This window comes from Coffea eugenioides, chromosome 1 (genome assembly GCF_003713205.1).
Source record: "Coffea eugenioides isolate CCC68of chromosome 1, Ceug_1.0, whole genome shotgun sequence".
NCBI classification, from domain to species: domain Eukaryota; kingdom Viridiplantae; phylum Streptophyta; class Magnoliopsida; order Gentianales; family Rubiaceae; genus Coffea; species Coffea eugenioides.
Genome location: NC_040035.1, coordinates 51,385,333 through 51,408,936, shown reverse-complemented (window position 1 = coordinate 51,408,936; position 23,604 = coordinate 51,385,333). Strand labels below are relative to the sequence as shown.

Below are 23,604 nucleotides of genomic sequence, written 5' to 3'. Positions count from 1 at the left end.
TTCCTATGAATCTGTCATCCATTCAGTCTCCATACATCGAGGGGCATCAATGGTACTGCACTACAGTCCCACTGCAATTCGCAACCCTCATAGGAATTCCTCCTTAACCTTCAATTCTTAAAAGCCAAAAATTAAAAAGAAAGAAAAATGTGTGGTTAGTAAAAAGCTAAATCAAATAGGATTTGAGCACCAACATTGTTGGACCTAATGTTTTATTTAAGATCGGATTCTACCTAGATTTTATTTTTATTGTTTTTTGGGTCAGGATCGAATTGTGGAATCGATGGATCCTACAAAAAAGGTAAAAAAAAAAAAAAAAAAAATTCATACTAATAATTTTTAAAAGCTTGCAATTCACATATACGACAATAAATAATACAATTCATGTTCAATCAATATAATGGCCGCACGATAAGAACCGATCCTAGCTGTACTTAATCATCGTTTAACTGAATCTGTCGAGATTATCTCTATTTTGATTGGGGATTCCTCTGACTTGCTGAGAATTCTGAGAATGACCAAATACCCATTTCCATAAATTTCTTCAATTATTGAACACAAAATAGTGGAGTGGGACCTCTGATTTCACCCTAGTTATTAGTTAGGTTAAATGGTCAAGCATGCCATCAAATTCGGGCCTAGATTCTCTCCGCTCAGTGGTAGCTCACTTTTACCGATTACTGTTCAATTCTTTAACTCATGAATCATGACCGATATGATGCTGTGTAGATTTCTTTGAGCGAATCAACTAAATTTTTATAAGGTTAATTATAAAAACTCCCTCTAAGGTATATTTATTTTTACACTTTGTCTCCTAATATTTTTTTTTTTCACTTTATCCCTTGAAACATTAGTTAACTCTAATATTGTGTTGTATAATGGTATTGTCAAAAAGATATTTATGCCCTTAATTAATAGTTAAATGCAATAATTCCCCTAACTTATTTTGCTCTTTATCTCCTAACATTATTTTTGCCTAATTTGTCTATTTGTCACCAAAATCATTAATCAACTCCAATATTTTATAATCCAGGGTAAATAATGTATAAAAATCAATTTTCCTAACATAGTAATGAAAATGTTATATATTTATAGATATTGTTCTAATTAAATTGGGAATGTGCACATGGTTGCACTTTTATTTTAATAGTTAGATATTTTCATCATATTGGAATATAAATTTGTTGTTGTTAATACTTAAAAAAGAGAGAAACATTGTTCATTTGGGCTTTCAAGTTTCAAGGGTCATTTTTATAATATAGCATGATTAGATGCTATTAAAAATTGTTTGGATTGCTAAATTTTTGTAAAAAAAAAATTTTTGTCGAGTCATAAGCACATTTCTCAATCATCTTTTTATTTTTTTCAAATACCTTTTTTTCACAAACATCAGATCGCAAAAAGTATTACAGTATTTTTTAAAAAAATTTTCAAATAATCTTCAATCCAAACAAACCCAATCTATAGGCCTTTAATAATATTTTTATAGTTTTTTTTTCACTAATAATTTTTCTTTTTCCCCTTATCATGCAAAACGAGTTGGGATATTACCCTTTATCTAAAACCTATAATTATGGAGATAACATTTAACAAAGCCAATATCCATAAATGTACAATAATTTTCATTGTTATGTTAGGAATGCTGATTTAAATATTATCTATCTTGAGTGATTTTAGGGACAAATAGACAAAATAACAGAAAAATGAAATTAGAGGATATTGTATGTTAAGGGAATTTATTGGACTTAACACCTAAGGGCATAAATATCTTTATAACATTTTCGTTATACAATGTTAAAGTTGACTAAAGGTTTAAGGGATAAAGTGAGAAAAAATCAACATTAAGAGATAAAGTGAAAATTTGTTAAATGTTAAGAGGAGTTTTTGTGATTAACCAATTTTTTATATTACGATATTATTAACCATTCCACTGATATTGAAGCTCGAAGCCTTCCGTTTCATTCAATATCACATGGACATTAGAGGCATTCTTTTTTTTTGGTCGCTATAATTACTTTTTCGTGGTTGGGACTTCGGGGATACAAGTAGAACTTAAGCAGATTTCGTCAATACAAAACTGTTTTACCAACATTACCCCCTCCGTGCAGCGCTTACCTTAGCCACCCAAAATAATAATAATAATAATAAATAAATAAACAATGCTAAATTGCAGGACAGGATATTTACATCTTCGTTAACACTCGTACAATTTTGAAATTTTATCCCCTATTAAAAAACAAAGGTGACGTTATTTACACTCCTAGTATGTTATTTGCACTCCCGCTATCTCAATTTTATTTCGATGAGACTATATTACTCCTACCCTAATTTTTTTGCCTTGCCCATGTGCTAACTATACTAGATGTGGTCATCCAATTAGGGTAGGAGAAGAAATCAGGATAGGGATAATATGGTTTCATCAAAATAAAAATGCGACAGTGGGAATACAAATAACATAACAGGAGTTTAAATAACATTATCCAAAAACAATTGACAAAGATGAAGCTATCTCATAATTCTTGACAATTAAATAATTAAAAGAGTTACAGTCCACTATCTTGCCTTAACTTATTGAGTTCGTGGTTTATCAGTTTATTACGAGTATTCTTAAAATCCCCATCCCATCAAGAGTCCTTTTCAGAGACTAGGACGTTTTCAAGATGGTATGATTGCAACGGTGGTTGATGATTTCTCCCAAAAAATACCAAACCAGTAAAGCCATTATAGTATTCCGTCTCCGTAAGAGATTAATCAATGACATAAACTAACATTTATGTCAATTACATCTACATATTTGGTCATCAAATACAAGCCGATCAAGTGAGAAGTCTTTGTTTGATGGTCTTCTTTAGTTAGCGTCTTAATCAAATTTTAATATTACTGCTCACCCCTTTTATTCACCCTATTAAGAGTAAGCGACACCAAATCCACTTTTGCCCTTAAAGTAACCAAATAAAGGAACACCATAACGAGTTAATGAATTTTAAAATCTTTTATCACAGAAGATTTATATGGGCAGAACAAGGGATAGGGGCTTCAAAAGGTAGTTCATGGAGTACGTAGAGGAATTGGAATTAATATACTATTGAATGTGCCAAAACAATCGTTTCTTTGCTTTCCGCGATAGAGATTGTAGACGGACAAAAATGGGTTCTCTCCGGAGTAACTTTTACGCAGTAAAATGGCATGAAGTGCAAGCCAAAGGACGTTCACTCAGTGCAGGAATTTATGTGCAGTAGTCAGCTTTGGACCTTTTGTGAAATACATATGACTCCAATTAGAAGTATTCTCATCATAAATCTTTTTTTTTTTGGGCAACGGGAAGAGTGAAATTTAAAAAACTTAGAAGAAGAGGGATTTGAATTCGAAATCCCTAGCTCTGGAGGTGGTGTTTTTGACCACTACAATTAACTCTACTAGATATTGCTCGCACAATTTCCTTTTAGTAGCAAACATTAATCATCACATAGTCACATTACAAAGTTGGTTCGTGCAGGAGTCAGTATTCCGATCGAGTTGTAAATAAATGACAACCCATAATAGCCCTTTGGCGACGCATGTAACTTACTTTATGAACCCTTTTACGCATGTCATGTATTAGTGGGTATCAACTCAACGTTGTTAATCTCCTATGATCAATAACACTAGGAATCATCACTGCGTTTATTTAACTTTCTGGTCAAACGATTTTTAAAAGTTGCTAAACAAACTTTTTCTTACTTTTTTCCTGGTTTAACCGCCAGACCAACCACCTACCTTTCATGCTAGTTGGTTAACTGTAATTGAAAATTGGGGATTTGTTGATTGATTGTTGGATCAAGTGGTGGATTAGTTTCTTTCCAGAAAGCCCAACTTTAAATGTCGATGATGGTTTAGGAAAAAAGAGGAAGATTTTTAACTAAAACTCCCAATTAAAGTAAGTACATTTCAAGAACTAAAAACTTTCACAAAAAAAAAAAGAGAAAAAAAGAAAGAAAGTTGCTGTAAGTTGTAATGTATTCGAATTTCACTGTCGAAGCTATGTCGATGATGCTACATGCACCCCTTTTTGTGTAATGACTAAGATATTTGTTATCTAGCAAAATTTTATGTACAAAACAAATGAGAAATCAGGCTGCAAATCTTTTGGTTAAGAATGCAAACTCCAAGCAACCCATGAAAGCTACCATCCCTTAACAGCTTTGAGGTAAGGCAAACGGCAAAGGGTTTAAGCCATAAAAACACAAACCTCCAAAGAAGCTCTGATCAAACAACCTTTCAAAAATTTTGGGAAATACAGTATCATGCATGAGGATTGTCTCTTATGTTTCCCAGACGGTATACAGGATTGTATGGTTACTCTTTCAGAACTTAAATACCCTCATCATATGTCCAATGCCTTTTCTGCCGAATTTTGGTCTATCGATAGAACACCGATTAACTAAAAAAGAAAACGGTTTATTGCAGGAAAATCACTATATTCTTCGGTTATGTAAGCTTGAGTCCTTCGAGTTACTTAATTATTTCTTTATGTGATTAAGATTAGTAGTATTTTACTTAGTCCTCTAAAAGTAATGGATTTGTCACGCTTAATTTGTATCTTTATTTTAATTAGTAAGAATTTAGTGATTAATCTTCATTCTTTACATGCATATGCTTGTAGTTTGCTGTATTTCATATCAGATGGGGCCATAACTAATTATGTGATGACTTAATCACTAGCTGTTACGATTTAGTAGATAATATGCCCTTTTGAATATCGAAGGAAAGGGGTTTTTGTTAAAGCCTAAGAGTACTGTTTGATTTTCTGCAGCAATACAATACAAAATGAGAATTAGTTGGCACTGCTTCAATTCTTTCCCTATGTCATTCACTTGACTCCTTACGTAGAAAAGCAGTACCATGTTTGGTCACGTTAGCTAGGATTTGTTGTAATAAAACCACTATTTGTTAGGCCAACCTGACTCTTATAACCAGCAACTTTGGTAGATGTTTTGAGAGCAGTATCCTAGAGTTAGTAGCTTCAAGATTTATCCTCCGATGTACATCCTTAGTTAACTACTTTGTGTGAATTACAAGAAATACATGCTACCGAATTATACTTATGGTCATCAAAACTCTGACATCTTGAGTGTATTTTCCTTCTCAAAAATCCTTTCTATATAGCCCCTGAAGCTAACTACAGCGACGTTGTAGCTAAGAAGCTTGTTTCTTCATGTTGATAGGCCCTCCTCCCTGCCATCAACCTCAAGTATTCAGGCTAAGCACGCATAGAAGATTCGCTCAAAGAAGTATGCTTCTTCATATTTATAGCCCTTCTCTGCCATCAATCCAAGGTATTCAAGAAAATTGACTCAGCTCATTTCTCACGCACAAACACACATAACAGAGGGATGGCGACATGGTTTCAAGTCTTGGTGCTGATTGCTTGTTTACTTCCTTCACTGGTTGAATGCATCGTTCGTGAATACAAATTCAATGTGAGCAATGCATTAATTACTTTGTTATCTCGCATATATCCTATCAGAAAAAGTGATACAGTATCATTCAAAAATTATTTTCTGTGCTTGCATGGCAAAGTATTCCAATTGAGTTTCTTTTTTCGAGCAAATGCATTGCTTATTATGCAATGCTGCAATAATTGTTGTGCTCGTCTAACGAAGTTGACAGATCGAGCTACATTAACACCAGTATTTCAGTGCAGTTAATAATATTACAAACCAATGCTGTTATCGTTTCACGTATTAACCTGAAAATAAATAGGTTATTAACGTATAAAAATTTAGATATCCTACACTTGATTTAACTTTTTGATCAGAAATTAAGAGAGAAAATGATATGGTTGAAACTGATGGCAAGGGAACCAGGTGGTGATGGCGAACGCCACAAGACTATGCTCAACTAAGCCCATAGTGACAGTGAATGGGCAGTTTCCCGGTCCGACGATCTATGCCAGGGAAGATGACACCGTTCTCATCAAGGTTGTCAACCACGTCAAATACAACCTCTCCATCCATTGGTTAGTCCTATGACCCCAGCATGTATATGATGCTTTCATTCCAATTCTCCGTTTCTTCTCTAAAATGCCACTAAATTTTGAAATAAGGTCTAAAATTTTCTCTGATTTTCCACCATTTTTTCCCTCTTTTCATTCAACATAGTCTTCAATTTTTTTGAAAGCATTCTTCAATTGACTCACTAATTAACATGCTCTAATTGCGCCTATTGCTAACCAGTTTGAACCAGTAATACTGTAACACTTGTTTAATGTGATACACGTGAAATAAAAAAAAATAATTAAAAAGTATATTTATAATGCAAATAAATAAATTTGTGTCAATAATAATAATCTATTATCTAAGTGAAGGCATGGCGTAAGGCAGCTTCGAACGGGATGGGCCGACGGTCCAGCATACATAACGCAATGTCCAATTCAGCCAGGGCAAACCTATGTCTACAACTTCACAATCACAGGCCAGAGAGGAACACTTTGGTGGCATGCGCATATCCTATGGCTTAGGGCCACTCTCAACGGTGCACTTGTCATCCTCCCCAAGCCCGGCGTACCATACCCATTTCCCAGCCCACATGAGGAAACTATCGTCATATTAGGTCACATAATATATTTTTCAAAAAAAATAAAAGATAAAGAAGAAGAATTATTGATAGTATTACCATCCATCATCTTTTAAAATTTCTATGCTTTGACTTTTTAGGTGAGTGGTGGAAGTCAGATGTTGAATCGGTTATCAAAGAAGCATTGAAATCGGGCTTGGCACCTAATGTTTCCGATGCTCACACGATCAATGGCCATCCAGGGTCCGTCCCGAATTGCTTCTCTAAAGGTAGCCATCGAATTCCTAGCATGCATGCAATTTGTGCAAATCCCCAGTTTGCGCCTAACAATTGTGCATGCTTTCATGCACCATAATAACTCTTTTTGGTGACACTACTAGATGACTAAATCCAATCCTATAATACTCTGAAGTCCAATACCTGTTCTTAATTAATTTCATGTGATCTTCATGAACCTCTTTTTTTTCTTTTTTGGGGGTAATAATACCCAGGAAGGTTCAGATTGCCGGTGGATCCAGGCAAGAAATACATGCTGAGAATCATCAATGCAGCGCTTAATGACGAACTTTTCTTCAAGATTGCTGGTCACAATCTCACAATAGTTGAGGTTGATGCAGCATATGTGAAACCATTCACAACCGACACTATTCTAATAGCACCAGGCCAGACCACCAACGCCATTGTATCCACCGATCAGGAAAGTGGCAAGTACTTAATGGCAGCTTCGCCATTTATGGACGCCCCTATTGCAGTTGATAACCTTACCGCCACTGCCACATTACGTTATTCCGGCACCGTTTCGAGTATTGCCACCACCTTGACAAGTCTGCCGTCTAAAAATGCCACCCCTGTGGCTACAAAATTTATGGACTCCCTCAGAAGCCTGAACTCGCAAGAATACCCTGCCCAGGTTCCCTTGGATATTGATCATTCTCTTCTTTTCACGATTAGCATTGGAATCAACCCTTGTGCTACTTGTGTCAATGGTAGCCGACTCGCGGCTGATATCAATAATATCAGCTTCGTCCTGCCCAAAATCTCTCTCCTGAATGCACATTTCTTTAATCTAAGTGGAGTATTCACTGATGATTTTCCAGGGAACCCGTTAATGCCGTATAATTATACGGGCAAGCAGCCTACCAACCTGGGGACTATGAAAGGAACTAGGCTATATAGACTTGCCTATAATTCCACTGTACAGTTAGTATTGCAGGATACTGGGATGATTAGCCCTGAAAGCCATCCATTTCATCTGCATGGTTTCAACTTTTTTGTGGTCGGAAGTGGTATAGGCAATTTCAACCCCAACAAGGATCCGCTTAATTTCAATCTTGTTGACCCTGTTGAAAGAAATACGGTCGGAGTGCCTACTGGTGGCTGGGTTGCCATCAGATTCCGAGCTGATAATCCGGGTAATTTCTTGCTATCAAAATTTTATTTATTTATTTTTTTTGCACAAGCAGTAGATGTTATATTACATTTATTACTCGCGATTAATGTTATGATGCTGAAATAACGCAATAGCTTGAGCGAGACAAGACTCGATAAACCCAAATTTTGTCAAATGATTAGTTGTTCACCTAATAATGGACTAATGCTGCCGGAAAAATCTAGCAGACAATTGGTGGAGCTTACGTAATTAAATGAACTTTGACTCAACAGCTGTTTGCAAGTAAACAAACACCCTGTTAAAGTTGTGAACTTTGTTCTCCAATAAATCCATAACACTTCACTATAGTATCTGATCTCCAATGAGGTTCTTTAACTGATAAGTGCTAGTGTTATTAGATGATTTTCTGTAACATCTTCATGTTCTTGTTGTAGGGGTGTGGTTCTTGCACTGTCACTTGGAAGTTCACACCACATGGGGACTTAAGATGGCATTTGTGGTGGACAATGGGAGAGATCCAGATGAATCCCTTCTACCACCACCGACAGATTTACCCAAATGTTGAGAACTTTCGGATACTCCATGTACATTATATAACTTCAAGAATCAGACAACGGAAGGCTGGACACTCAGCATATAACAGTGCAGTTCACCCGGTAGATTTCGTTTTATATCTATCGGCTTGTTGCCATAAACAATCATACAAAGATAAGGAAATTACCATGATAAACTTTTAAGTTCTGGAAAAGGATAAAGAATTAAGAGGGAATGAATATCTGAAGCAACTGTCCCTAAGATCTTGGGTAGTGTTGGATTGGATGATAAGGTGAGAGAAATTGTAAGTAGAAACTCCCGAATTCAAGAGTTTTCGCTTTCAAAAAAAAATAATGGTAATGGAAAAATACTGTCCCCAGGATCTGATTTGTTTGGTTTCAATTCCTGGTGCCAAATGCAATTGTAATTTAAATTGTGATGTATCCTTTTGCTACATGTAGTGTGTGATTCATCAAGGTGAAGCTTCGGTCCAAATGAAGTTTATTACAGCATTCCTTTATGACGCAGTTGAACCTGGTGTAGAAATTTGCAGATATGGAGAATTACGCTGTCAGTTCCTCATCCTCTATCGAATTTCACCTTGGTCCACTTAATTTTTACTTTTCAAGCCAATTTGCAACAAGTAAATAATAAGTGGTTTACGTGAAAATGTGAGACTTTTTGCAAGTAAAATGCCCCTGATCTTATCTCTTTCTTCTACTTTTCAACTATTCGATTGTATAAACAGGCGTATAATCAGCCCACCACTGTACGAGCTTCCTTGATCTTAAAACAGAAGAAAATTTGTGGATACAAGCGTCACGCGACTAAAAAAACTCAAGATAGCTTAATGGATTCAATCCTCTTTGGTTGGAGTAGATGGGCAAACAAAATGGTTGTCGATGCAGGAGAAAAACGGAAAATACAACAAAAGCCTATGCAATAATATTGGAGAGTACATATTTTTCGTGATTTGTTTGCAAGTAGCAGCAAAGATATAAATTGTAAAAAAATTAGCTTTTCCTTGAGTAAATAGTATTAGAAAAAGGTCCCATAGGACATGTAAATTAACTCTCTTCTTCTCTCGTTCGTTTGATCCGACAAATGAGAGTTTGAGGGAATTGGTCGAGGTGTCTTGAGAGGTAATTGAAATACTGATCATAATGGAGAACTATTCAGTAATCATAGCTGTTTCAAGCTACGTTTGAACTAAGGGAAAAAAAAAATATTACTGCAAGATGAAAGGTACCATTGGCCAACTACATAAACCCTAAGTCGGATAAACAGCAACCCAAGTCATAGATGATAGAACCCAATTCTCCACAAGCCCTTCTTCAACAAGCTTTGGACTAGTAATTGTTAACTTTGGCAAGAATAATTATACGAAATTACAGCTCATCTTGCTTGCCAGAAAAACTAGAAATACAGCTCATATATCAATAATAATGCATGAACTCGTCAATCATTAGATAAAGAGATGAGTTAGAAACCACAATTACGTACTCAGGAATTAAAATGTCTTTATCCTATCCAATCCAATCCATTCTGAACTCATCAAAACTAAATGTGAACTTTGTGCTTCAAAGTTGTTTAATTTATGTCTCTCTATGCCAATAATTATATAATTATATTCGGTGAAAGGTCATATGTCAAAAGTTTCCAGAACCTTGTTTATAATGTTAACTCGGAAAATTTATCACTGGAGGCTCAAATCCCAGAAACATATCAATTGAAAGCTTTTGGGTAAAGCCCACAGCCACTGCTGAGTTTTAATACTTTTTTTTTTTTTGGAAGGAAAATTGGTTGGTGGGGTTTCAATTCTTTGAGACGTAATTTTTGTGAAGACAAGTTATATTCTTCATATGGAAATGTTAGCTGTCCAGTCCACTCTTCTCCAATTGGAGATAAGCCGAGAATTTCTTCTCTCTTTTTCACGATGAGGGAAAATTTTCTTTTATTCACAACTAAAATCATTTGACAAAAAAAAAAAAAAGAGTGGAATCTGGCATATATAATAATTCAGTTTTAGGTTAATGCTAGTGCCTAGGTGGCATATATAAATCTATTATGCATGCACGTAAATGTTAGAAGAATTAAAAGTGTTTGCTCTCGTAAAATGATAAAATGTTTTCGATATAATATAATGCTCGATTTTTCTCTCATGGTGGGCGGAAATAGTACAACAATGTATATATGCTAAGTGATCCCTTAGTCAACTAGTTTCTGTAAATTAGAAGGTACTATATAAAAAATAGAGCAGTACGTGTAGACTTTTCCTCGGTCCTTTTCTACTCTGTAGAGTGTCATTTTCGCCCGCAAATCTAACTAAAACGACATTGTAGCCAAGATCCTTTAAAAGTTCAATCTAACGTAACGCACCACATTAAACTACTAGAATTGAACTAGTAGCTAGAAGAAGATCCACACCCGCACACACACACACACAGAGAAAGAGAGAGAGATGGCACCATCATCATCATCGTCATGGCTTCAGCTTCGAGTGTTGGTGCTGGTGGCCTGTTTACTTCCGTCATTCATCCAATGCAAGATCCGCATTTACAAGTTCAATGTAAGTCATCCAAATTCTTCTAACTCAGTACTCATTGAGTTAAACTTTCCTACCCAGATTCAAAATGCATGGTCTCATTGAAATTATGAGTTCCATATAGGCATCAATTAGCTTACATTAATGATAATGCTGGCAGTCCACAGAGGCCAGAAGAATCAAGGCTAGGCTAACAAATTGGATTGTTTAGTACGTAGTAATTCTCGAATGAGTAATTCTCCCTGTAGTGTTCGCCACTTAGCTTTAAACTGGCGAGTAGTAGTTTGGAAAATGGAAGAATCAAATACTTCAGAGATTAAAATGCCACGATAAGGTGTGGTTTGCGAGTGCATGCAGGTGATGGTGACGAACACTACAAGACTCTGCTCAACTAAGCCTGCAGTTACAGTTAACGGGCTTTTCCCGGGTCCAACAATCTTTGCCAATGAAGACGACGACCTGCTCGTCAAGGTTGTCAACCAGGTCCAGTACAATTTGACCATCCACTGGTTAGTCTAACACTGTTCATCAATCCATCCTTCTTCTTTTTTTTCTAACTTTTTGCCTAATTTTTATTCTACTGTTCAAAAAGAGCAACGAAATGGATTTTATGTACACAATTGTGGGCAGGCACGGAATAAAGCAACTTCGCAGCGGATGGGCGGACGGGCCGGCATTCATAACCCAATGTCCAATTCAACCAGGGCAAACTTACGTGTACAACTTCACAATCACAGACCAGAGAGGAACGCTCTGGTGGCACGCTCATATTGGCTGGCTCAGGGCCACCGTCCACGGCGCACTTGTTATCCTGCCTAAACTTGGCGTGCCCTACCCTTTTCCCCACCCGGATAGCGAAGTGGTCATCATTTTAGGTCGTACTAATATTTATGCGAAAATAGCCTACTTCTAAGCATTTCTAGTGTACTTTCGAAGCATTATTTATTTCGCTGCTTAGGTCCTCTTCTTAACTGATTTTGATTGTATAAAAATTATTTTCAAAAAATCAGAATTTAAAAAAAAAATACTAAAGTAGATGCTTCTGATTTTCAATTTTTTTATTAGGCTAAAAAAAATCCAAAATTAGGATATGAAAAGCTATTGAAAACAGAAGGAGAAAGATTTTTCAAAATCAGCTGAGAACAAGAACTTAATGGATTATTTATTTTATATGGTTGCAATTGTTTTTATGTGAAAGCTCTGGTTTAATCAAATTTCCTTGTTCAATTCATAGCTGAATGGTGGAAGTCAGATATCGAGACGCTGATCAATAGCGCAATGAAAGAAGGCCTTCCATTTCAGGTTTCTGATGCATACACAATCAATGGCCAATCAAGGCCTATCTCAAATTGCTCTTCAGAAGGTACAAAGCAAATTTGTTCTGCTACTTTCTCTTCTATTACCTTTGCAATGAGCTTGATTGAATGTTTAGGATTTGATCGCCATATATTTTCTCTCCTAAAAAATTGGACAGGGGGATTTAGTTTTCCGGTGGAACCAGGCAAGAAATATATGCTGAGGATCATCAATGCTGCACTTAATGAAGAGCTCTTCTTCAAGATTGCCGGCCACAGTCTCACGGTTGTTGAGGTTGATGCAACATATGTGAAACCATTCAAAACAGGCACCATTTTCATAACGCCAGGGCAGACCACAAATGCCATTTTAGAGGCTGATCTTGGTACGGGCAACTACTTGATGGCAGCCTCACCATTCATGGCGGAGCCCATTCCTATCGACTACACGGCTGCCACTGCCACTGTGCATTATTCCGGCACCCAATCATCTGCAGCCACCACATTAACAGACCTTCCACCTAGAAATGCAACTCCTCTGGCTACAGCATTCGTCGACTCTCTGAAAAGCCTCAACTCACAAAGATACCCTGCCAGAGTCCCCTTGACCGTTGATCATTCTCTCCTTTTCACAATGGGCCTAGGCTTCAACCCCTGTGCTACTTGCATCCATGGATCGCGAATAGCTGCATACTTCAACAACATCTCATTCATCAGGCCAGAGATCTCGCTCCTTAATGCACATTTCTTTAATATCAGCGGTGTCTTCGCTGATGATTTTCCGGGGAATCCGCCAATCCGGTATAACTACACCGGCGAACAACCTACGAACCTTAGGACAATGGAAGGTACGAGGCTTTACAGACTCGCCTTTAACTCGACAGTTCAACTGGTCTTGCAAGACACGGCAATGATCACCCCGGAAAACCATCCAATTCATTTGCACGGAATGAACTTCTTCGTCGTGGGAAGAGGTTTGGGGAATTTCGATCCAGAAAAGGATCCCAGCAACTTTAATCTTGTAGACCCTGTGGAAAGAAACACTGTTGGAGTCCCTTCTGGTGGATGGGTAGCTGTCAGATTCAGGGCTGATAATCCAGGTAACGTGTTATTACCAAATGCAGGACAGCACCTTTGCGGCAAATTTTTTACTAATCGCATTAATTTGGTACATTCTTTTTTTTTTTTTTTTTGGCTGCTGCAAATCAACATTAATGAGATAAATTTAACTATTAACCGATTTGATCCTCAAAAAAATATTTTTTTTTTTTAAATCAAGATTCTGATTGTTCTTTTGCAGGAGTTTGGTTCATGCATTGCCATCTAGAATCACACACACTTGTGGGACTTGAGATGGCATTTGTGGTGGACAATGGGCAAGGACCAAATCAATCTGTTCGTCCACCTCCTAGAGATCTTCCCAGCTGCTAAGAATTTCCGAAGGCCGACGAAATGCTGTTGCTTGCGCGTTACTTTTTTTTTTTGGGTTTCCTCCGTTGTAAAGTCAAAGATGGAGAAAAGATGGCAGACTAAGCATGAAAATAAGGACATCATACACACCACTTGATCAATTCCCGCTGCCAAATGTGACGGTTCCATCCAATGTTTGTGGAATACGTACAATAATGTATACTGATTGTAATGCTTTTTTTTTTTTTACTCCCCACCTCCTGGAACCAAGATTGGGCATATCATAAGATGAACCCTTTTCTGTCTAACTCTGCCGGGCAATCAATGATAAGATGATATCCTTCGTATGATTATGAACAAGCATTGCATATTTGCATCCACAGACAATGTTGATAAATAGTAGTAAACAAAATCAATTTATCTTATGCTCCTCAAAGAAAATATATACTTTAGTACTAATCATTTTAAGGCTTTCAATAGAAAAATACTACTCCGAATGGCTTGGTCTGATTGGACAGGAAATGAGGAAAATGGAACTTGGTTCGATTAGATCCATTACAAGCTGCTTGTGAAATTGGGCCAAGATGGGGTCCACTGAAGCGTTGCTAGCTAGAGCGACCCATTTCTAAATTTTCTGTCCACAAACCTTCGAGGTTGTACAGTGACCCGTTTTTCTAAATTTCTTATCGCTTGCAATCTACAGGTCATGGGCCTGCATTGCAGACCGACCCATGTCTAATCTATCTACTATTTTTAACTGGACATTTTATAGCATTTCTAATTGCTTGACCCTTGAATTTTCAAGTTTCGTTGGTGAGAAGTGATTCTTTACAACTCTGAACTCTTTATCATTGCAATTTTTTCAATGACATGGCTCGGATTATAATTATATCTCTATTTTTCAGAGGAGAAAGACGAGTATTGAAATCAAAGCTACAGTTTGGCAAAAAAATTTTTGAGGAGGGGGCGGGGTGATATATAAACAGCGGTGATAAATGTAATAATAGTCTCCTCCGATGCTTTTGGGTTCCAGCTAATCTTTGACCAGGCTTGGTTGATAAATAAGCAGGCTTGAGTCGAATGGTCTCAAAAAAGAATGATGAGACTCTTGATTGTGATACAATGAAAAGTGAGCACAGCACTTTTAACAACAAATTAGCTATTAACAAATTCAATTAAGACTAAGTTTTTTTTTAATAAAAAAAATTAAGTCTAAGGTATGAAAACATCAATTAAAAAAAAAAAAAAAAAAACCAGGACCCAGATATAAGAGTGATAGAAACTACTCCGACATTAGCTCACCAAATCAAGCTTTCTTTCAGAGTCCAAGGAATTGGACGGCTGCCATCTGTTGAGTTTGCATAAGCCCAAATGTCCAATCAAAAACGATAATGATGGCAGCATTTCTTTAATCTGCACTTTACGCGGATTAATCAAACCCCGAAGCGAAGTAAAGCAAACATCATAATTTAGATTAGTCAAGACGATGAATTAGACAAAGTCCTTGATGGGAAGTTAATAAATATATGGTGGTGGGTAAACAAGGATCGGTCTTTGATTGAAATGGAAGGGGAAAAGTGCAGGCTCGAGTGGAACAGTAAAAATTGACGGAACCAATTTTTAACTAAAGTAGCAGAGGAATTTACGAGTTATTACGGCTTGGGAAAGACCTCGTGACTGCAAGTGATTGAAAGCTGCACGCTTGCGCACATGACACGAATGAGAGATGCACACGCTTTCCGAGTAGTGCTACCTTCAAGTCTGTCACATGGCCGGACTATTTTGACTTTTGGAATTGGGAGAACAAAGAAAAAGAATCTTTCCTTTAATGGAAACAAATTAGTTGCGGTGGCGTTGCCAACCCATTTTCTACTCTTATAAGAGTACTATACTATTCTCTCTCTTTCTTCATTTATTTATTTTTTTTTTTTTTTACCAAGTCTGCCGTCACCATCAGCTCCAACAAACAGGAACCTCTTTACACCTTCAAACCACCAAAGGCCAATCATCTCAATTGTTTCCGCACCAACCTAACTTCAATATAGTAATATTTAGGTTTACATTTTTCCTTGTAAGTTGTAATCATCTTATAGTAGTTTTTTTGTAAAATCTTTGTCCTTTTTTGTTGGAGAGTTGTATGATTTAAGAAACGACATAGATAGCAACATTTGAATCCGCAGCTTCTAATTTTAAAATGTTTTTAACTTTTTTATATGATGTATGTGAGACGAAAATATGATTGAAAAAAATATATTAATGATGCAAATAAATAAAAAATTATAAATAAACTACAATACAAACAATGAGCGAAACTTTCTAAGTAAATCATTTTATAGTTATTTAGACAAGTGTTTAAACAGGGAAAGCTTTTTCCAAAGTTTAAATTAGTTTTTTTTTTTTGGAAAACAAAATATTATTGTGATACTAGCTGATCCTTCTAAAGCGTTAGCCCACGATGTTATGTGTGTAGTCAACAACAGGATTAATCTTTGCAAATATGGCTAAAGGCCCGTTTGGATTTAAGGTATTTTTGTTTAAACAGTAGTGTTTTTGAAGGATAAAAGTAATTTTAATGTACTTTGTAAGCATCAGTCCTTGAATTTGGGGACAGAGCTTTTGGCATAAGTTCAAAATTAGTGCTTTTAGAACAACTTTCGCATTTCAAAAAATAAAAATTAATTATAAAACTTCAACTAAATGAAGAAATAAATATATTTTAGAAATTAAATTCAAAATTGCACATTATTAAATAGGAAAAGTGCTTATACAAGTATGCATCCAAACAAAAAATATAATTAAACAATTAATAATTACTTTGACCAAAAGTTTTAGTAATTGAAATACTTTTTAATAAGCCATGACCAACCCCCCATTATGACCCCTGAGTATACTCGAAATATTTATATATCCAAGTTATAACATTTGGCTGCATCACTCATAGCACTTACAGCATTCAACCTTTTTTTTTTCTTTTTTTTTTTTGACAAGCGGCCAACCAGTCAGTGCATTGCATCTGGCTAATGGAACCGGCTTCCTTTGTCGGCTTACGAATTGAAAATATCGGGCACTTGTTTCCATTGTCTCCCATACCTTGTATGAGGACAATAACAACAGCAACCGATAAAAATACTTACTGCTAATTAATAAACGACATAGTTTTATACCGGTAAAAGAGCAAAGAGAATAATTTGTTTACGTCTTCTTCAGGTTTTTCCTTAACAGTAGGTCATGACTCATGGCCTTGCGTTCGTTCGGCTGTTGGTTTACGCAAAATTTTCTAAATTCTAAGCTTATAAAAAGAGGCTTTGTTTGGATGAAGCATTATTCCAAATAATTATCTGGAATAATTACTGTAGCACTGTCTGTGATGTGATATATGTGAAATAAAAAGATAGTTGAAATTATAAAAAGGTAAATTAAAAAATGTGTTTATGATGCACGCTAAAAATTTTTTTGAAAAAATTTACTATCCAAATAATTTCCTGCTTCATATACTTTTTTTTTTTTTGTTATTCGTCACTTATTTACTCTACTCATATTCCTACTTTAGTCTAATCTAAGGAGAGGCTCAACTAAACCTACAAAATAACCGATAAGAATTTAAGAAAACTGCATATTGTGACGAATGATGGGAGTCAGAGTTTTAACCTTCGATCTCCCGCCTCATCGAGACTTAAAATTCTTTGACAGATCACATATACTAATGTAATGGCTCCACTAAATTGGCAACCCTTCCCCCCTCTCTCTCTCTCTCTTCTTTTTTTGGTATCATCTTCTTGGCTTGGGGTTTCAGTTTTGCTTTTAGCACCCGTACTTTCTGGACTTTGCCCTTAGAAAACTTCCTAGTACTTGCACATAACGCCCGCAAAAGTTTTCTTAGAGCGCAACTCATTGATAAAATATTAGTAGTAATTTTTTAAGCACTTAAACAAAGCACAAACAACATTGATTGGCCTCTCAAGTCTCTAATCCAACGCTTTAATTGGAGCTCCCAAACCAAGTAGCTCTTGCACATTAATTAACACATCTCTCTGTTATCCGTGCCCAAACATCCTAACATACTCGAACCGGATTACAACTGACTTGGATTACTTTTTGTCTCCTGGTTCCAGAATAATACTAATACTAATAATAATAATACATCTCTTGTTTTTTTTTTCTTTTTGCTTTTTGTCCCCCAAAACCTGTAATAATCAAATACAGTGGGCAGCTCGCCACTACCACCTCCTCTCCCTCTTCCTGGGGGGTCCAAATTTTTTTTTTAAAAAAAAGCTTTTTCCAGAGTAATTAATTGCTACTAAATGGAGTATTGTTTTGCCATAAAGTAAGCATAAACATCATTGACCTGCTTAAAATTGTACGACTAACGAAAAAAGTTGCTTCACCAACTAACTTTTCGTGAGTTTCATAATTTTGATGATGCACATTAAGACACGTGTAAAACGACAAACCCAAGACAATCATGACAGATTATGACGGGCACCTTGTTGTTATCTGACTTAATTAGGGCAAATTATCCAATTGGCCCTTGAACTATTTGTCTAGATAAAAATAAGCCCATCACCTATTTTTTGCTGACTTTAAGCCCTCGAACTTGTAAAATTGAACACCCGTGACCCTTTTAGCCAGTTTCTCCGGTTTTGCAACCGGAAGGCCAATTCACACGAATGCTAGTGTGCTTTAAAGAAGGGCATTTTTGTCCGCATTTTCTAAGCAAAGAGTGAACAACTCCATCGTCTTCGTTTTCCCTAACCCAACCAAATGGGCATAGATTTCCAGAGTTCTTAAGCTTCTGCAAATCGGGGATAACTGAGTCAGACTCAGTGCATCCGATTGAATTCAGCAGTTAATTGAAGCTTTCGGTTTTCAAAATAATACTGCCTGAAACGATCCTCCAGCCTAAGAGTCTGGTGAATATGATGGGCTTGGTACAAGGGCATCAAATCAAATCCCAAAGTCCCTGCCCCGCCGTTAGCATAGCCTTCCCTGTTATTCTCGCTGAATCCGTCTAGCCCTTCATCATCTTCTTCCTCAAGCACGTAAACGCAGTCCCGAAGACTGAGACGACTCTGCTCCTCAGCTTGCCTTTGCTTGATCTTGAGCTCCTCCTCTCTCTGCCTAGCAGCTGAGGCTTGCCTAATCTCGAGTTGACCCAGATTCCGACTCACTATTCGACTCTCCACCAGCCAGTCCCCAAACTCCTTGCTTACTTTCCTCTTTATATGAGCTCGAATCTCGAGGATCTACTTCTCCAGCATGCGCCGAAGAGTAGACCACGGCATCTTTTTTAGAAACTCACGCTCAATCGAGTCCATGTACTTGAGGGCCATGTAGAAGTTGTTGTTGGAGAGATGAAAATTGGCTCGGGAACAGAGCTCAACTAATTGAGCACAGGTCCGAAAAGATTCAATGGCGAGTGATGTTCTTGCATTTGTTGCGGGCCTCGACGAAGGAATCCAGTGAGGTGAGCAAGGGGAGGGCGATGGACTGAAGCTAGGAGTTGGAAATGGAGAGAGAGGATTTGAGGGAATCGACGTCGGAGAGGAGGGAGCGGAAGTCGTCGACTGCCATGATGAAGTCTTGGTAGTGGGCCCTACAGACGTCCTCAATTTCAGACTCTTTGGATCGGGAGAAGTGTTGGAGGTGGTGAAGGAGGGTCTCGAGTTCACCGGAGGTGAAGGCCTTGCAGACGAAGGGGCCTAAGTCCTCACCGTTACAGATTGCAGGTTAGGTTAGGAAAAGGAAAGAAGATAGAGTTGTTCACTCTTTGCTTAGAAAATGCGGACAAAAATACCCTTCTTTAAAGTACACTGTCATTCGTGTGAATTGGCCTTCCGGTTGTAAAATCGGAGAAACTGGCTAAAAGGGTCACGGGTTGGTAACCATCAAAGACTTTAAGACTCCGTTTAAATTGACCTATTTTTCAAAATAAGTTTTTCAAATATAATATTATAATAATATACAAACAAAAACAATTCAAAAAATATTTCATCTGTACAATATATCAAATATTTCAAAAAATATTTACAGTAAAAGTTTTTCATATATATTGTTACAGTAAAATATTTCAAAAATAATTAATTCAAACGGAGAGTAAATCTTGGTGGGGTGGAAAGTCAAGAGTTCAAAACTTACCTCCCATTATTTGCCATAATACGTGGCTCGCCAAAACAGCTAATTCAAAAAATATTTCAAAAATAGCTAATTCAAACGGAGCGTAAGTCTTGATGGGGTGGGAAGTTAGGGTTCAAATCTTATCTCTCATCATTTATCATAATACGTGGCTTGCCACTTTAATAAATCCTTACGAATGCGTAGCACATCCATCTGATTCGATAACTGGTCAGCCATTTTGGTCGTTGCTTATGCTACGAGTTTATTTAGTTGTGTGTATAATAAAGAAGAGGTAGTAGTCTATTCTTCTAAAACTGGAAATTGAAGCAGGTGCATCACAAAAAAAAGGCGACTCTGAAAAAGCGAGCGTGTATCGATTAAATTTGGAAATGGATTATGAGGTCCAAAACTGAAAAGCAGACGTACGAGCCATACGAATTATTGGGCACTTGGGAGACGAGAGAGACCTGAATTTGAAGGCAACGAAGAATCCGAAAGGGTACTAATACTGCCCCAATAATGCAGGCCAAGTGGAAGTTTGTCTTTTACTGGTCTGATTCTTCTTCTGAGGAAAGAGTAAAGGACAGGACACCTGCGGCATGGACCTATGTTATTTGTAGGGAGGGACGGACGGAGGAAGGCCGAAGAAGCAAATGAGAGGCAACTCTCCGTATGAAGGAGGCCGGGCCCCTCCTCCTCTCCGTATGAAGGGACACGTGGTCCCATTGAACAGAGGGTTCCGAAAATCGAGGCACCCCAATTAAAGAGAAGGGCGACATGGCCTCCGCCAGTCTATAACAGTATAACATGTTACATGTGACCTAAAGAATCTTCCTCTCCTTCTCTGGGTTTTGCTCATTTTGGCTGTCTGGGTTGTAAAATTGCTCTCCTCAAAGCTCAAAATGGCTAGTACTCCTCTACTTTAGCCTGCCCTGCCCATTGCCCAGCATGATGGATCCATCATTTCCTCCTCCTCCTTTCTCTCTCTCTCTCTCTTTAATAATAAAATAATTTTAAAAAATAGGTCAAAATTAAGTTGTAAATAAATACTCCTTAGCAAACATGAAAATTCTCACCTTCGACCTTATTATCCATACGAAAAATAGAACTTTACCGTCAAGATTGCTAAAAAAAAAAAGAAAGAAAAAAGCCAGCACTATTGGCTCCATTTGAGCCAAAAAAGTGATTAATTGCTATTGACGCTACAGTAGTACCATTGTAAGAGCAATAATAGTAATGTGACTAATCAAAGTGCTTATGGTAGTATTTCTAATATTCCGATGACATCAAGAATTCGAACCCAAATTTAAAAAAAAAAAAAAAAAAGTCCTGCACAAGGAAGAAAAAAGAGAGCATGCAGGAAGTTGGTGGAATATTAATTGACAACAGTGGGACGAAATTTAAGTGCATGGCAGTTTGATTCCCACAACTCACTGAAATATGCAAATGGCTAAATACAGAGGGGATTGTGATGCATGAATAGCATCCATTGAATAATTGAAATAGTGAACCGGAAAGCAAATTATAGAGTTAGCCCCCGCCATGGTGAATTGATATGATAGTTAGGAATGATAGTAGTGTTAGATATCCATGCTTATTAGTATTTGGTATACCATTTGGAAATCATCTAGTAATAAAATTGAAAGCGTTTAATTTTTTACCCCAAATCATTTTTTGCTCTATAATTTAGAATTCACATTGATTTGCTTATATTAGGGGATATGAACCTAATATGAGAGGTTTAACTTCACCTTTAGCTTAGAATAGTGCAATTTATGCACTCTATAGTATGGATTTAGGGTGTGTTTCATAAAACTGAAGTTTGAAATTTGAAATTTGAATTCATTAAATTATTAAATTGTTAAATATTAAATCTAATATATTTGAGTGTATATCACATTTAGTAATAAGTGAATAGCTTATCACTTAATTTTGGGAGTAAGTTTTGCTTAAAAAATTCAGTGCCACTTAATTAATTTAAATGTTCAATTTTTTATTATCAAACGATGTGCATATGTTAAGATGTGAATCTATTAAATTTAAGTGCTGAACTGAATTATCAAACAGTTTTAGTTAACTGACATGATAAGGATTCAAACTCAGAAAAAGCCAAAAAAAAAAAAAAACCCACTAAGAATGTCTTTGGAGCAATTAAAGATTTCCCCCCCTTTTTGGTTCTAAATACCAACTTTAATCAATGCGCTGCAAAATTTAACCACAAATTACCTCTATATTTCAGGCTTTCAGCTTAGCTTTTGTCTAAAAAACTTCAAAACTGCTTTAAAAAAAATATATCGAGTGATAAAAGAAGTCAGAATCATTTTCCTTTTTCCCTGGGGCACCTTGCATGTGAAGGGTTTGCAAAATTGGACGTATCGAAAATTTGTTTAGACGTTATATTGAGACTAATGTGAACAAAAGAAACTAAGCAGATTCTCTCTGTCATTATCAGCTCAAATTTTAAGAAACTAAGCCGAGATTTTCTGTAACGCTTCAAATACTGTGGGATTTTTGTTCCAATGCAAAGACACTATTATTATTATTACGATTGTGTTAGGTTTGAGACGGAGCAAAAAACCCATGCAAAATCAAGGTTAAAAACCTCTGAACCAACTTTAATGACGAGTTTAGCCAGTCTAAGGAATGGGCCTAAAATTGGGGGTCCACTAAAGCCCAAAACACAAAGAAAGGACTGGGTTTCAATTATTATTGCCTTTAATCCAACCTACGCATGTGAATCCAACAATGTGAATTGCTTTAGAAATGAGTGAGTGGGCCATGTTATTTCCCCATAACACCCCTGTGGATGACCCAACATCCGAAAAATCGAAGGGCAAATTGGGCAATTTACAGCAATTCTCTCTGGGCAGGGTGAGCTGTGGGGGAGGGCCTAGACGTGTAGATTTCCAATGGGGAGTGGCACAAAGGAGGAGAGCATACGAGGGAGGGAGAGACAAAAGCAGTGGAGCAGTTGGTCACATCGGAAAAGACAGAAGGGGACCGCCCGATTGGTTAAAAAAAAACCACTGTTATAAGATCACGCGGCAAAGACCAAAGATCATGACCATATCGTGGGGCCCAGCTTAAATCGGATGGTGGAATTGGATTGTGGTGCAAACGCCACTGTTGATGCGACTGTGTATGTTAATATCCCTCCAACCATGTTTCCACTAACCGGCAAAAGGTTAAGAGAGAGAACGCGGCGGTTGGCATGACTACAGGCCAAAGTTGTGTCTGGATCAGGTGCGGGTGGGTTCATGGAATGCCTAAAATTTGGGATCTGACGTGTCGGCGAGGTACCGAAACGAAGGGTTTGATTGGGTCCTACAGTTTGGGAGGGGTAATTGTGATTCGGGAAGGTATCTTTTTGGGAATGAGGTGGCAGGCATGAGATTTTAGGCCTAAACGATGACGGGTTGGGGTGGGAAGTGACCCGGTGGAAAGCCATTCACGAATTGGATGTGGGGCAGCGGTCCTACAATATTATGTTGTAATTTGTTTTGTTGTGAAATTGAAATTCGATCAGAACCGTTATTTGGCGGCTACTTCTTGGACCCCAAAGCTGTGAAAACGAAGGAGATGTGGCAAATGCCCACCCCTTGGAGAAGAAAAATACACTACAATTCCCAAGCTGCAAGATTTTTAGATCCGTTTGGATTGGCCATTTATTCAAAAAAGCAAGTTTTTCAAATACAATGTTACAATAATAGACAAATAAAAATAATTTAAGAAATATCGCATTCATACAATATATTAAATAT

General features: G+C 37.0%; 2 protein-coding genes across 3 annotated transcripts; both read left to right on the top strand.

Annotated features, from left to right (window-relative positions):
• Nucleotides 1-5,372: 5,372 nt before the first annotated feature.
• On the top strand, nt 5,373-8,720 carry LOC113748423 (laccase-4-like). 2 transcript variants are annotated; one of them, XM_027291977.1, is made up of 6 exons: nt 5,373-5,459; nt 5,847-5,998; nt 6,347-6,591; nt 6,696-6,824; nt 7,047-7,967; nt 8,380-8,720. In XM_027291977.1, exons 1-6 carry the CDS (start codon nt 5,373-5,375, stop codon nt 8,508-8,510), a joined length of 1,665 nt encoding a protein of 554 aa, XP_027147778.1. In that variant the 3' UTR covers nt 8,511-8,720. The 2 variants fall into 2 exon arrangements, with proteins under 2 accessions (XP_027147778.1, XP_027147786.1); XM_027291985.1 differs by lacking the exon at nt 5,373-5,459 and having other exon boundaries at nt 5,853-5,998; nt 6,359-6,591.
• A 2,655-nt stretch (nt 8,721-11,375) lies between these two features.
• On the top strand, nt 11,376-14,001 carry LOC113782456 (laccase-4-like). The gene is made up of 5 exons (XM_027328352.1): nt 11,376-11,533; nt 11,655-11,899; nt 12,259-12,387; nt 12,499-13,419; nt 13,620-14,001. Exons 1-5 carry the CDS (start codon nt 11,376-11,378, stop codon nt 13,748-13,750), a joined length of 1,584 nt encoding a protein of 527 aa, XP_027184153.1. The 3' UTR covers nt 13,751-14,001.
• The last annotated feature ends 9,603 nt before the right edge of the window (nt 14,002-23,604 follow it).